Source organism: Musca vetustissima, unplaced genomic scaffold, assembly GCF_032173495.1.
Source record: "Musca vetustissima isolate MV318-11 ecotype Yass unplaced genomic scaffold, APGP_CSIRO_Mvet_v1 utg18361, whole genome shotgun sequence".
Classification (NCBI taxonomy): Eukaryota; Metazoa; Arthropoda; class Insecta; order Diptera; family Muscidae; genus Musca; species Musca vetustissima.
Window position 1 is genome coordinate 66,618 of NW_026889274.1, and position 16,238 is coordinate 82,855.

The 16,238-nt window shown below is 34.5% G+C and overlaps 1 protein-coding gene across 1 annotated transcript in view; it reads right to left on the reverse strand.

The window, feature by feature from the left end:
* LOC133336951 (uncharacterized) overlaps positions 1–14,457 on the reverse strand; it is a 35,736-nt gene extending 21,279 nt beyond the window's left edge. The window contains exons 1-2 of the mRNA XM_061545218.1: positions 14,392–14,457; positions 1,018–2,039 (exon numbers count right to left, since the gene is read on the reverse strand). Coding sequence (XP_061401202.1) covers positions 1,018–2,039; positions 14,392–14,457 — 1,088 coding nt within the window. The remainder of the gene's footprint in view (positions 1–1,017; positions 2,040–14,391) is intronic.
* Between the last annotated feature and the right edge of the window lie 1,781 nt (positions 14,458–16,238).

The window sequence follows — 16,238 nt, forward strand, 5'->3', positions numbered from 1 at the left end:
ACAAAAATGCCGATTTTTTGAAAATGGAATATTAAACCAGTGAGCGCAGCAGTATAGTCGGACGGGGCCGATTGGTATCAATAATTGGTATCAATTTAAAGGTCAACCACTCCTCTTGGATATACTATGTCGGCTCTATGTCGTTCAGGAGTAAATATATACGCTATAGAATACATTTTTTTTTTCATTTTTCACACAAAAGTTAGGGTCCAATTGACCCTTTAAATATTGACCGATCTTTATCAAAACAGGCATGCTTATTCTTTCGCCCGATCCTCTTATCCATGCAGTGTTTGGGCCATAATTGCGGCCTCTGGAGCGACCAGAAAAACCGACAAAAATAAAGTTATTGGTCCATTTCATCCCCTAAACATTAACCGATATTTTCCAAAAGAAATAGGGGTCTTCATTGGCCGAACCCATCCTACATGCAAAAATGTGTGAAGATTGGTCCATAACTGTGGCCTGTATCGTCTTTACAAATTATAATGGACGGACGGACACACATGTCTAGATCGACTCAGCTAGTCGAGACATGACGATCGGTATATTTAAAGGTGGGTCTAGGACCAATATTTCGCGGCTATAATATCCTGACAACATAGTTGTGTAGGGTATAAAAATTGGTAATATTGCCCATATATAGATTAGTGATTATAAAAATATGGTTTTTGTCCACACACCTAAATTTTGTTGCACAGTGTAATTTATGATTCGTTAACAATAAAATAACCTATGGATGAAAAGAAAGAAACGCATACAAGGATTTCGGACAAACTTCATTAAGTTGCGCCCTTACTTAAATAGTTTCCAATAATGTCGTCTTTTTCTTGTACAACATTGACCACTTTCCAAAATTTAATATTTGTACTGAACATAAATGCAAACATACATATTTATGTCTGTATATTAATTCTATATTATTGCCATACAATTCAAGAAATCTTGTGAGGCGTACGTACGCACATACATAGATAGCTAGCATTGGTATGGAAATAAAAATCTAAAAATAATTACCTTAAACTTCCGACAGGTGGCGATGCATACGGTATGCCCAGATAAGCTTCAACTAATGGCGATGAACGCACCACAATGCCACGCACCAGACCAAATTTCGTTTTGATGGTATTCGTGCTCAATTTGACGCTACCATGAAATGCCTCGGATGTATGCCACATGGATGACAATAGCAATAGAACGAACAACAACAACAATAGTGGGGTCCGTGAAAAGGATGGCAAAGACGATAATATGGACGATGACGACGACGACGTTGGCGAGGCGAAGAATGACAATGGCTTAGTAAGAAGACTTGGCAAAGTGGAGACGAAAGTGTTGTTGGATAATTTTAGGTGGAAATTTGAATGATGACAATGTTTAAAATGTGGAAGCACTGACGTTAAATAAGAAGAAGAAGACGACGACGACGATGGCGAAGGAACAGACATTTGTCTTGTCTCTGTTGACTTCAATGTGTTGGACAATGTTGCCGACACTTGAAGCTTGTGTGATGGAATATTTGCTGCATAAGCATTTGTTGGAGTATGAAAGTGTAGGGTCCCAGCCGCTGTCTTAAAGGATCTCATGGATTTGTTGGTCTTAGGATTTGTGTTGTAAAATGCCGCCGTTTTTGTTGTTGCTATTGTTGTTGTTGTCTTTCTGTCACTTTTGGGAACTTGAGGAATTCTTTGGGGTAATACATTAGACCCGCCTTGCTGCAAACCTTCATTATCACAACCATTATCATTGAAATGTGGAGGTACGGTGGAATGTGTGTTGCTCTTGCCGAAGCTGTTGTGGCTGCCGTTGTTGTTGCTGCTGTTGTTGTTAACTGTAGTCTTTGTATGCTCCGTTAGCTTTGTAAGATATTTGAAATTTCTTTTTTGTAACATTAACGGAAATCCGTATATCTGCCAAGAGCAGGGGGTAGGCAGGATGTACTGGCACTTGTATTCCTGGTCTTGTAAAGAGGACAACGGCGCCGCCTGCTCCTTTCTGTATTTACGTTCTCTATTGGGATGTTCATTTAGTTGCAGTTGCTTACAAACAAGATAATATTTATTATTATCATAATGTTGGCTTGGTAGCTGCTGAATAACTCCATGTCCTTGTAATGGCGCTGATGTTGTAGCGCGGTATGCTTTGTATTTTGTTTGGTCTTCCGTTCTATCGTTTTCGTTTATTTTATGAGTTAAAATCATGGAGTTCATGGAACTTGCCAATGTTTCTAAGTGAATTCGTTTAACAACTAGATTTTGGAAAGTTGTTCCTTGGCTGGAGGTATGTTGTTCAGCCACAAAGGATACTACTACTGGAAATTTGGCTAGTGTTTGCTGCCGATGTTGCAAGTGAAACATTAATAGTTTTATGTGTTGCAAATTGTTGGTGAGCAAAAACTGATTTGCTCTAATTATATTTGAGGAGATAAAAGGGATTTCCACAGAGCGCTGTTCGCATGGAATGTATCGTGTATAGAATATTTTTGGAAATGTGTCCAATTCTTGTTCGGAGCATAAAGTAATGTGTGCCATCATTTTCTCTACAAATATTCTCAACTCTTTGAATATTGAGATTTGATTATTCCAAATAGTATCCATTGTTGTATGGATACTGTTGTTGTTGCTGTTATTGTATTTTATGTGTTGTTGCTTTTCATGTTTAGGAATTTGTTGTTGTGGTTGTTGTTGTTGTAATGTTGTTAGTTGTATCAGTCTTATAAGGCAAATTCCTAATATCCTTTCTACTCGTATCAGAATTACACTTAAACTTAATTTATATGGGAGATTTTGCAAAAATTCTATATTATATTTGGCAATACTTATTTGTTGCATATGGTTGGCAACACTTGTATACGTTAACCAGCTACAGTTATTTAGCAGTTTTCTTTTAATTTGATTTAATAGTTGTAATGGGTTTTTTATAATACATTCATATTGACGCTGACGCTGTGCATACCCGGGCAGAATAAAATATAGACCCAAATATAACCACAGGCTTAGTTGCTTAAGGAAGATATTTTTTGTTCCATTTGCCGTTGCCTGCAATTCGTTTTCTTTTTGTGTTTGATTTTCTGCTTCATTTTTCGGGGAATTGAAATTTTGATTTTGATTCGTTTTTGACATTTCGTTTGAAGTCCGATGATCTGTGGACGTGTGCAGGACGACGTGTGTATATGTCGTTGTTGATGTCCTATGGGTGACCACTGCAAGATATTGATCTTGTTTTTCATTTTTACTGCTGTTGTGCTGTTTTTCAAACATCTCATTGTTGTTGTGCGGATAAACATTTTGTTGTCCTAATGTATTGATGGCAAATATTATACAATTGTATATGCACTTTTCGGTCGGTTGCTGTTATCCTTTTTTACTGGCGCTAACCGTTTGGGTCCTTTATTATTTAGTATTCGTTCGTATGTTAGACTATAGCTTATTGGCCTGTCAGTTACTATTATTTGTATTGTATTGCTGCTAGTTATTGCTCTTTTTGGACTTGTTGATGATACTGGCAACAGCAACAACAAGAAGCAGGAGAACTTTGTTGTTACTTCGGTTCCTGCTGGTGTTACAATACCTTTGTGTTTCCTCGTCACACACACAACGACGGGGTATTTTGCTGAATCTGCAAAGAAACAAACAAGAAAGTTACCGAATGAGACTCAAATACTTGGTTTTATCATGATGAAATTTTAAAATATAGAATAATGTTCTACTATTTGTGCCAGTTGAGTATATGTCCAACTTAAAAACTGTATCACCTCCATGGGACCATACATTCCGGGTAATGCAATATACATAGCCATAATATGAGAATTCTTAACAATTACATTCTAACTGCCTTGCCCTTAGTATATAACTAAAGGCCACATAGTCCAAGAAAGTCAAAGTTCATTTGTAAAAGTGACAAATGGACGTTTGAAGAAAAAAGAAACAACAATTTCTATTGCACATACGGAAGCAATAGACAAAAAAGTGTAATGTGCTGTTTTATATCCTCTGACCTGTTGTCGTTCCAATTGTTTCCTTTAACAGGCAATATTGTTGTAATTGCAATGACACATTTCTATGGGGTATTTATTTGAATGGTTCGAATACAATGGATATTTTTTCTCTGCTTTTTATTATTGGCCAATGTGGCGATGTGCATTTAGGTATGTATTTTTTTTTCCTATTCAACACAATTTCAATTGTCAGGAACCAAACTAATCTCAAAGGATTTTCTATGTATAGTTTTTGTTTTTTTTTAGTTTGAAGAACAATTTGCACTTTATTTGTCGGCAGATTTTATTGGGATTTGTTCAATTGCAAATGTGTGTGTTGAAGAATAAACAATGGTTTATATTCGCTGAAGATAAATTATAAATTAAATAATAAATGACAATGAAAAATAGAATGAACGATTGATTAAAACGATTGTCATATGTTGCGTATGCATTATATTTACAAAGAAGTCATCTACGAGTATTAGGTATACGCACCCAAGTTCCCTACTGACATTCTGAAGCAGTTCCATAAAAACATGAAATTAATACCAGACATGATGTGTAAGAGGAGGGAGAAGAAAAAACTGAACCAAAAAGAACATGGGTCCTACTATAATATACTCTAAGTACAATGCGGCCTACATATATGGAGAGAGAATACGGAATCACATTAGAATCCATAACAAATTAAAATAAATAGTGGTTCGTATACATATGAATTTGTTTGGTCACACAGACACAAAGCCTGTGAGAGTAAGTCTCTCGCTTTCTCGAGAAACTTTGTCTGCAATTATACATTGCTACGATCAAAATCATGAAAACAAGCGACGGCACAACCGCCTTCATCAACAGCTCAAACGAGATTGATTGGTGGTTGTATACTTTCGCGTTCTCTGTGACTGCAGGTGTGCATTAAAAATATTTAAAATTTCAAAAAAAAAAAAATCTTATGAACAAAAATTCGATGTAGGCTTATTTAAAACCCCCGAAATAAAATTATATTTAGTTAAAATGAAGAAGGTGTTATTTTGAAAAGAGTGCTTAAAGCTTGTGATGATGGCATTAGAAATACTTAATAATTTCTGGCGTCATACCGACAATTTTTCGAAGAGAATATTGTAATACACAAGGAACAGAAATACTAAGTATCAGAGACTTTAAGGGAAATTTTTCCTAAAATCTAAAAAACTTTAAAATGTGGACTGATTTTGATAAATGATGGTGGAGTGGAACATATGACTGAAATCCTCCAATTAGAAGTTACCCTGTTATAATCTTGACTACTTTTGGTAGGATTATTTGGAACGCAAATTGTAATATTTTATACATTCAGGTTGGTAAGCGTGTCCAAATATGTCCATACAATCACTATGAAAATTTTAAACCGTAATATAGTTATTCGTTTAAAAAAGACCCAAAATATTAAGGGTTATTTTAGGTTATATGGGTCCATCATTATAGGAACTAAAATGATTATGTGTAGTAGGAATGAAAAGGCAAGCAATTACTTTTTTAATATAAAACCAGTGAGCGGAACAGTATATTCGGACGGGGCCAACCATATGATACCCTACACAACTACCACGAAAATCAAGCTTTCTGCGGTTCTATATTCTGAGTCTGGGCAATATTTCGTGATATTTGCACCCTTTTTACCGATTATAGATCAAGAACTCCACTTTATTACCCTGGAATATTTTCCAATTTTTTTCTTGAAGTGAATTTTTACGCCATTAAATAAAAAATTGGTCACTTTAGGTATTGATTGATTTGACCCCACGAATATTGACCGATCAAACTCTAAACAGCCACTCTAAGTATTTGGTCAGATCCCCTTCACATTGTAAAATATGTGAAATTCTTCAAACAACAATTGCCTCTAGAGCGACTAGAAAATCTGACAAAATTAAAGTTTTCGGTTCATTGCACTCCCTGAATGAAATCTCAACTTCACCAAAAACTATAGGCGTCGTCCTTCACCATAATCTGAACTTCATGTACAATTACAAAACAATCAGCGTGACATTTCCGTCCTCTAATGGAGTAGTAGTAATACTACGCATATAGTCAACTTTGCCTAATTACGTATAACTCCCACATCAGAGTACATACAGCCATATAATTGGTATCAATTTGAGGGTCAATATATGTCCTTCAGGGGTAAAATATACGCTATAGACTACAAATTTTGTCATTTTTCGAACAAAAGTCTGGGTCCATTTGAACAGCTAAATATTAGCCGATCTTTATCAAAACAGGCATGCTTATTCTTTCGCCCGATCCCCTTCTCCATGTAAAAATTCGCAAAGTTTGGGTCATAATTGCGGCCTCTGGAGCGACCAGAAAATCAGACAAAAATAAAGTTTTTGGTCCATTTCATGTCTAGATTGACTCAGATAGTCGAGGTATGACGATCCCTATACTTAATGGTGGGTCTAGGACCAATATTTCGCGGTGTTACAAACTCTTGGGATGCACAAATCTATAACACCCTGACAACATAGTTGTGTTGGGTATAACCAGTAAGGAAATAGTAAAGTCGGACTGGGCCGATTATATGATACACTTCACCACTATGGGTACATACAACAGGCGATAATATATACAATATCCAGGCGATAGAACAGACAAATCATCTTCAGATTTTTCCAAAACTTATCATTCTAGACTTAATCCAGTACGTTTTGCCAAATTTCGTGCCAATCGTAAAATTTATAGGGGATTAGTGCTCCTGTTACATTAAATCGGAGGAAAATATATATGCGAGGTATATCTAAATCTGAACCGATTTTCACGAAACTTGGCAGACATCATTCTAGACCTTATTCATTACGATGTGCAAAATTTCGTGCAAATCGAAAGATATATAGGGATATATATGGGAGCTATATCTAAATCTGAACCGATTTTCACGAAACTTAAAAACACCATTCTATACTCAATTAAATACGCTATGCCAAATTTCGTACAAATCGAGATATATATAGGGACTTTGGTGCACTATTTACCTAAAATCGGACGAAAATATATATGGGAGCTATATCTAAATCTGAACCGATTTTCACGAAATTTAACGCCATGCCAAATTTCGTGCAAATCGAAAGATATATAAGGATTTTGGTACACCATTTACCTTATATCGGACGAAAATATATTTGGGAGCTATATCTAAATCTGAACCGATTTTTCCACATTTTAATAGGGTTCGTCCTTAGGCCAAATAGCTGAGCTGTGCCAAAATTCATAAAAACCGCATGATATTCCCATTTTTAAATGAATTACAGCGTATATTTGGGTGAGTACAAATGTACCATGGTTTTTGATTTAAAAAAATATATAAATATGGAAATTATTGATAATTTTTTATTCAATTGTGGTTGAAATACATCAAGAATGATTCCTCAATATTAATCCCAATATCTACATTATTGAAAATTTTACAGCTATTTTCAAAAAAGTACTCAGTTCAAATGTACTCGGTTATTGATCGTAGGGTTAATGATAAGCCCAAAAAGCAGCCAGACAATACCTAGTGCTGCTTATGTCAGAAATAAACATTCTGATCAGATATCCCTCGCTAATATTTCGACTTTCCTGTAACTGCAAAATTGAATCTAAAAAGTAGATGCGCTAAAGATATAAAGGTATATTTCGAAAAAAAATTACTTGATACAATATTTTATGAAAATCTAAATTTCCACACCTTAAATCCAGTTCGAACTGAACTTGGACAGTATTACTTGCTGGAATGCGTACTATTCACAAAATCGAACGTGTTAAAATTTCCACGTTTGAGTACCATAAAATTATATTTGAGGACTACAAAATAGTAATTCCTTTATATGTCGTTATTAAAAAAATAGGTTTTTAATGGATTCATCACTTTGATATATGAATCAATATACTAAATGATGCATCTACTAAACTACTAAACTAATATTTTCTACAGTTACAAAACTCTTGATCCACAAAAAATCAACCCGCACGACATAGTGTGGTTGGTGGTGCATACAACACCACACCATACCATACAACTTTCAACTTTTACCGTACTCAAATATCAAATTTGCAACTGCTCAGCATAAACGACAGCGAAGTGAAGCAAATACAAATAAAAAGGCAGACATAGTAATGGGACTGACACCATCCATGCTGTCAAATGACAGGGCAAAAGCCAATATAAAACTAAGGGATAATCTTTGTAAACAAAATACAAGAACAATGTCCCGCCTCCTCCTTCTCTTCTTTCTTCATCTTGTGCACCTATTAGGAGTTTTTTTCTTTGATACTCGTTTTCCTAGTTACTTCTTGCAGTGGTTGATAATGGCCACATCTACTGTTTCCGTTTACGAATACTTTTGGCTTAGTGCTTACCTAACATCTATCCGGCTTCGAAATTCATTGGTCTAGAAACTCTAAGTATCCTACCAAATAAGTACATAATATTACTTCATTTCAGATGTTTAGTAATGAAGCAACAATTTCCCCCCAATAGTTGAATTGAAGACAGTTTACGTGAGTTTTCTTTGCTATTTTACATTTCCGTTGCTGCAATAAGATTTCAAGGGGTGATGGAAAATGGAAGAGTGAATAATAATCAACAATGAAAATGTAAACTTTTAAATGTTCGTAAAAAAATATTTGTATTTGTTCTTTGGTTTAATTCGTAAGTTATAGAAAAAAATGTGCAATGTTAATCCGATTATTTCAAGTGTAATTAGAGGTTAGGAATGGGGGACATTTTTCATTCGTTTGTAGGGGAAATTAAAAACATAGATTTGATATAAAAACTAAATTCTATGAGGGGAACATAGATTTTTGTATTTTTCTTAAGTATATCGAAGCCTTCGAACCATAGTATGCTGAGTCGACTTAGCATGTTTTCGGCCAATCCAAACCAAAGTTATAAGCAAAAATATACTTAGCATTGCACGTAAGATATAAGAAACTTCCGTACTTTGAGAGCTTCTACTGAAAAACTTACTTTTCAGACTTAGCATACTATGGTTCGGAGGCGTCGATATGAATATCGCCCAATGTTGCCATTATTTTCTAGGCAGATGGCTGTACTGATAGATTTCTCGTAAAGTATCGATCAAACAATTTCAGATTTATGTTCGTTGGAAAGGTGACATTACGCAGTAAAAAATTATTTTTCTGTTTTTTGTTTGGTGCATTCAGTTGTGAGTTACAGGGTGTTAAAAATGGAAGGGAACAAAGGATGGTGAATGGTATTTATGGTTCCGATTTTGTAATATCCAATTATGTGCAATTTTGGTTTCGTAGATTCCGTTCAAGAATTTTAGATGTTTAAGTAGCACCTCGCACCGGTAGGCAGTCGTAACATCGCCCAGGAGCTAAAAATCGGCCATAAAACTGTTTTAAAACTTTTACAATTAACCAGAAAAGGCCAACAGGAGAGTTGTCGTGTTCCACCAGGACAACGCTTAGCCACATCTACACAGACTCACTAGAAACTTCGGGAGCTTGGTTGGGAAGTTTTGATGCATCCGCTATACAGTCAAGACTTGGCACCAAACGATTACCATATTTTTCTTGCATTACAAAATTTCTTTAATAATACAAAATTGGTACCTAGGGAGGATTGCGAAAATTGACTACTAGATTTTTTTTTTTGCAAAGAGAGAGTGAGAGAGAGAGTGGCATTGTGAAGTTACCTTAAAAATGGCAACAAATCATACAACAAAACGGTGCATATTTGACCCAAATCGGGCGTTCCGAAGCATGTTAAATAAAGTCCTATAGTTCATATAAAAATAATGGATTTTCTAACGTAATATATAATTGTCCTCTTTATATATTTTTAAATTTCGTAAAAATCGGTTCGAATTTAGATATAACTACCACATATATTTTCGTCCGATTTTAGGTAATTGGTGCACCAAAGTCCCTATATATATATATTTCGATTTGCCCGAAATTTGGCATAGCGCACTAAATTAAGTTTAGAGTGATGTGTGTTAAGTTTCGGGAAAATCGGCTCCGATATATATTTTCGTCCGATTTTATGTAAAAGGTTTATCAAAGTCCCTATATATTTGGATTTGCACGAAATTTGGCATAGCGTACTGAATGAAGTCTAGTGTGATGTGTGTCAAGTTTCGGGAATATCGGTTCAGATTTCAATATAGCTCACACATATGCATATGTATTCGTTCGATTTTACATAAATGGTACACCAAACTCCTAATGTTTGTCCGATTAACACGAAATTTTGCACAACGCATTCAATAGAGACTTGAATGACGATATTGCGTTATGTTGAAATTGGTGCAGATGCAGCCATAGCTTCCATATGTATTTCGAACGGGTGCCTGATTGAAATTAAATTTATTAAATTATTATTTAACAGTGCGGCGTACCGAATAGCCTGTATCAATTTTGCTAAAAATCGGTTTCACAAATTTGTCCCATGGTACGCAGACGAGTATAAATATGCCCGAATATGAATATGAATAGGTTCCAGAAGGACATGAATATGTTCCTTCGAGGGAACATTGACTCCAGGTGGTGAAGGGTATCATATAGTCGGTCCCGTCCGACTTTACTACTTTCCTTACTGGTTTGTTTTAAATTAGTTATTAATATAATATGATTCGAAATTCAAAATACTAAAAATTAAGTAACATTCCCATTAAATTACAAATACATTTCTTTCTCTTCGTAATGACTTTTATGGACATTATTAACAAGCTAATCAAACAAGTCTACTTCCTTATTAGATTATGAATTAGATTTATTTGTATTTTTTTTATTTAGAAGTTTAGATTTGCTTTTCATATTTTTTCCGCAGTTGTTATTGTGGGGTTGTTTATTCAATTTCCACATCGTTTACAACAGTAACACAAGTTTCATTCTTTTTCTTCGTTTTTTTGACAAATTATGAAAGTTTTGTTTTGACAATGTTGAGCTTGAGTTATTTTTTGTTTGTTTGGTTTTCAGTTTATGTTTGAAAGCAAAGCAGGATGCCGATTTTTGTGTTGCAGGTTTTTATATTTGCTATCAAGGATTTGGTTTGGGCGGACGGATGGATGAACGTGCAGAGTTAGAGAACCGGAAAATTGAAAATGATTTATAATGTTTTGTCATACAAAAATCTATGATCGTATATCATAATTTCATTAGAACCCTCATATCCAAACACACCCACACAAACACACACACACACACTTTATATCACAGTAAGAATTTTGTTTGTTGTTATGAATACAAATGTTTTCCTTTGCATTTCCTTTTCAAACGAAACGTTTCCAATATACACTCATTGGGATTTGCTCAATGACTTTTAACAATTTCCTTATTTCATGTTTGTTATTTTTGTATATATGTTAATATATAACACATATATTTCACTCGATTTTTAATATATTCGTTGGATGCTTGAAAAAATATTTTAGCTCTTACGTTTTCATGCCACTTGAGTTAACGTTTCAAGAGATGCGCTTCAACTGTAGTCCCAATATTAGTTACACTATCTTAAATAGCCTTCTTTGACACATCCGTATCCTTTTAGCTCAACAGCAGGGGTTTCGGTTTTCTAAAGCTTGATTTTTTTTGTAACGCTGATTCACATAGTCACACATAGAAATAATATGTTTTTTTCATATTTTACTTTTTTTTCATTCAAGCTATATTCTGTTTCTGTTGACTTTAGAGTTGTCTTCTAAAGGCATGTTGTTAGCGTAAACGTTTTGGATCATTGCTTGCTTACTTTTCAGACTGTCAATGGATATTCTTCAATATTTATGTGTTGATATGCAATGCAATACCCTACATACAATTTGGGGTTATGATACGCGATTAAAATGTTTAAAATCAAAATGAAAATATTATATGATTGAGTGAATTGTGTTTTCTATAACACCGAATATAGCTTGAATATCGAATATAGGAGATCGACAACTTGTCCACAAATTTTGTTACGCCAAAATTTCTTTAAAGCCCAAATCGATAGGACAATGGGATTTAAAACTTTTTAATTATTTGGGAGCCTGAAGTACCAAAATTCTGAAAGTTTCATGAAAATATTGATATCAAAAATTTCAGATTTGAACAAAATTTTTAGATCAAAACTCAGTATAGCTTTTACATGATAAATATGCCACTTTAGGAAATAACAAGTAGGGAATAACAGGTACTGGAAATGAAAATATAGGGAACATACCAAAAAGTGGACCAATACCGACATTTCTAAAAACGGATTATGTACACCATAATACAAATGTCAGAATTTCTTAATGGATAAATATACCATCAGCCTTATGGTAAATGAGGGTGTAAACATTTTAAAACGGTGAAAATGTGCCTCATCGAAATATTGGTCTTAGGACCCATGTTTCTTTGGACCAAATCCGTTTAAAAAAATTTAGATTTCATTCAAACTTTGTCCATCTTATTATTTCTTTCAAACTTAGTTCAAATTCCATGATGGGGTATATCGGTTCACTCCTTCTGGAACTTCCACACAGTGGCTAGGTCTAAATGCGGCTATAGTTCATTATCGAACCTTACGTTCGAATTTTTTATCTCGCTATCCTCCGCAGGTGAAATGATTACAACAGAGTCTTAGAACTAAACTCAAAACGCTGAACAAATCAGATAACTATTTTAATATAAACCATTCTAGACCTAATATGACATCACCAGATATAATAAATGAGCATTTTTAAAAGACCAGTAAAATGAAATGGATCCATAAACATGTCATTCTGCAACCGATATTAAAAAATATATATAGAAGCTATATCTAAATCTGAACCGATTTTCACGAAACTTAACACACATCATTCTAGACCTAATTCATTAAGCTGTGCCAAATTTCGTGCAAGTATAAGGATTTATAGGGACTTTTATGCACCATTTACATAAAATCGGACGAAACTATATATGCGAGCTATATCATTACGCCGTGCACACAATTTCTAATTCAATGCCCTATATCAAATGTCGTGCAAATCGAAAGATATTATGGGACATTGGTACACCATTTACATTAAATCGGACGAAAATATATATAGGAGCTATATCTAAATTTGAACCGATCTTCAGGAAACATAACACACATAATTCAAGACCTAATTCATTACACTGTGCCAAATTTCGTGCAAATCGAAAGATATATGGGGACTTTGGTACACCATTTACATTAAATCGGACGAAAATATATATGGGAGCTATATCTAAATCAGAAGCGATTTTCAGGAAACATAACACACATCATTCTAGGCCTAATTCATTACGCTGTGCCAAATTTCGTGCAAATCGAAAGATATTTAGGGACTTTGGTACACCATTTACATTAAATCGGACGAAAATATATATATATATGGGAGCTATATATAAATCTGAACCGATTTTCACGAAACTTAATACACATCATTCTAGGCTTAATTCAGTACTCTATGCCAAATTTCGTGCAAATCGAGAGATATATAGGGACTTTGGTGCACCATTTACATAAAATCGGACAAAACTATATATGGGAGCTATATATAAATCTGAATCGATTTTAACAAAACTTCACAGACATCAGTCTGGACCTAATCCAGCACACTGTGCAAAATTTTGTCCCAATCGGACAAATATTGGGAGTTTGGTGCATCATTCACATAAAATCGGACGAAACTATATACGGGAGCTATATCTAAATCTGAACCGATTAAAAAAAAAAACTTCGCAGACATCAGTCTGGACCTAATTCAGAACTTTATGCAAAATTTTGTGCCAAATATTGGGAGTTTGGTGCATCATTCACCAAAAATCGGCAGCCTCTCGAAACTTTATATATGAGCTATATCTAAATCTCCAATATCCAATTTAAACAAAACTTCGCAGACATCAGTCTGGACCTAATTATGTACTTTGTGCAAAATTTTGTCCCAATCGGAGAAATATTGGCAGTTTGGTGCATCATTCACATAAAATCGAAATGTGGCCTCTCGAAAGACTTTGATGACTTTATAGAGATATTGACGTACTTTCTGCCGTCTCCAATATCCTTCCAGATGTTAAGCCTACTGTTACTAGCCTTTAATAGTCTTTAGCGACCTCTTTATTCTCTCACAACAGTTTACTGACATATCTGAAGCCTTTAACGACCTCTACATAACAATTGTATTATTTCTAAGGCCAATAATAAATTCTTCAAGAGTTTTTAATGTCCTCTCTCACAGATGGGGTTTTTTGCGAAAGAAGTATTAAAATTTCCTCTAAGTAAATCTAATTTTCGAATTTTTTAAAAACCTTCCAGATGCTATACTTATTGTACTTTTGATAGTCTTTAGTGACTACCGACATCTCCGAAGCCTTTTTCGCCTGAAAGAAGTATTAAAGATTTCCTCCAAGTAAATATATTTTCAGAAGGATTTATCGACCTCACTGTCGTCCCTTACATCCTCACAGACTTCAACATAGATGTCACGGTTCTTCAAACATCTGTAGCGTCCTCTACATGTCATATCATACTATCTAATTTGTTCAATCAATCTAATTTGAGGTCTATATAAATTCTCGCAAGATTCTCCAAGCATTTCAGAAGTCTTAACCATTTATCGATGTCACTGTAGTCTTACACATCCTCCCAGACTAAAACAGAATTCTTACCGTCCTCCAAACAGCAGTAGCGACCTCTACATGTCATATTATACATCTCAATAAGCGTTTATCGACCACGCGGTATTATTCCATATTATTTCCTGTTTTAACCGAGTTTATACCGACCTCCAAGGACAAGTAGCGGCCTCTACCTCTCAAATGACTTCGCTGATCGAACCGACACTTCAATTGAATTCTCACAAGATGTATAGGCCTTCCAGAGGTCATACTCGATTTCCCATGGGACCTTCATTGACATCTGCTTATCATTTTTACCTTCCAGATTTTTTATTATCATACTCCTTACATACCTATAAACATGGACCTGATTCAGTGCGCTGTACAATAAAATCGGACGAAACTATATATGGGAGCTATACCTAAATTTGAATCGAATAGGGTTCGTCCTTGGGCCAAATAAGTGACCTATGCCAAATTTCATCCAAATTGATTCATAAATGCGACCTGTACTTTGTTCACAAAAATACATGGACGGACTCAAAAAGTGATTCTATGCATATTCTCAAAAGGAACTATGTGTCTATCTCGTTTCCTTTTGCCTGTTACAAGCATATGCACAAATACATAATACCCTGTACCATAGTGTGGTGAAGGGTATAAAAATGCCGTCTTAACTATAAATATGAAAATTCAAATATCCCTCTTCATAGAAATTCATAATATGAAACCTCAATGTGTACATATTACACACCTTCACATTTTTATGTTTTTTTTACAGGTTATCATAAATGGGTTTGGGTTGATAATAATGTTGCTTTTGTATGGTCATAAAATAATGCCGTGACAGTCTTTTCAGATGGAAAAAATCTACATTACATCAAGTAGCATTTTGATTCCGGGATTGTGGGTCCATTCGTTTTTATAAAAATACTCACACACATACAAATATATAAGTTTTCATAAGTAGTCAATTTTGAATACGGCGTCCATCATTTTTGCCGTCTTTATTGAAAAGACTTTCTGTGTTGTGATATTTTTTCAGTGTGTGTGTGTGTGTGTGAAGATATTGCTATTTCTTTTTAACACAGTAATTTGGGCTTGCTTTTGAATAACACGTTTGAATGCTGCTTCAATACATTTTAAAGTAAATATTGTAAATCTTTTCAAAATTTTAGTTCAGCTTCTTCTATACTCCTCCATTCATTTGCTGTTCCTTGTCATCTTTTCTGTCCTCCTTTATATGCCGTTGGGTAAACACGGAAAATATAAGCGAAAAAGACTGGCGTTGAATGGACGCCATATTGATAGGACTCTTCTTTATATACATGAATATGTGTGTAAATATGTATTATATACCTTCATATGTTACATATATCGGTATGTACATCGACAGTAAACAGACACAGATTCGTGGTAAGATTTTTGGTCTTATAATGGTCATATGTACATAGGAATGTGGTTGATGGTGGTGTACAGGAATGGAATGCGTTAGCAGAGAAAAACAGGAAATCACTAGAATTTATGTGAAATAATTAAGAAATGAAAAACTGTTATGTGTGTATATATAGCAATCATGTGTGTGTATATGTGTGAATTTAGTTCCAATGTATGTCCGTTGCTCTCCCAATTGCATTCACATAAATAGTATCATAGTAGTCACAATTGCTACTTAATACCGACTATC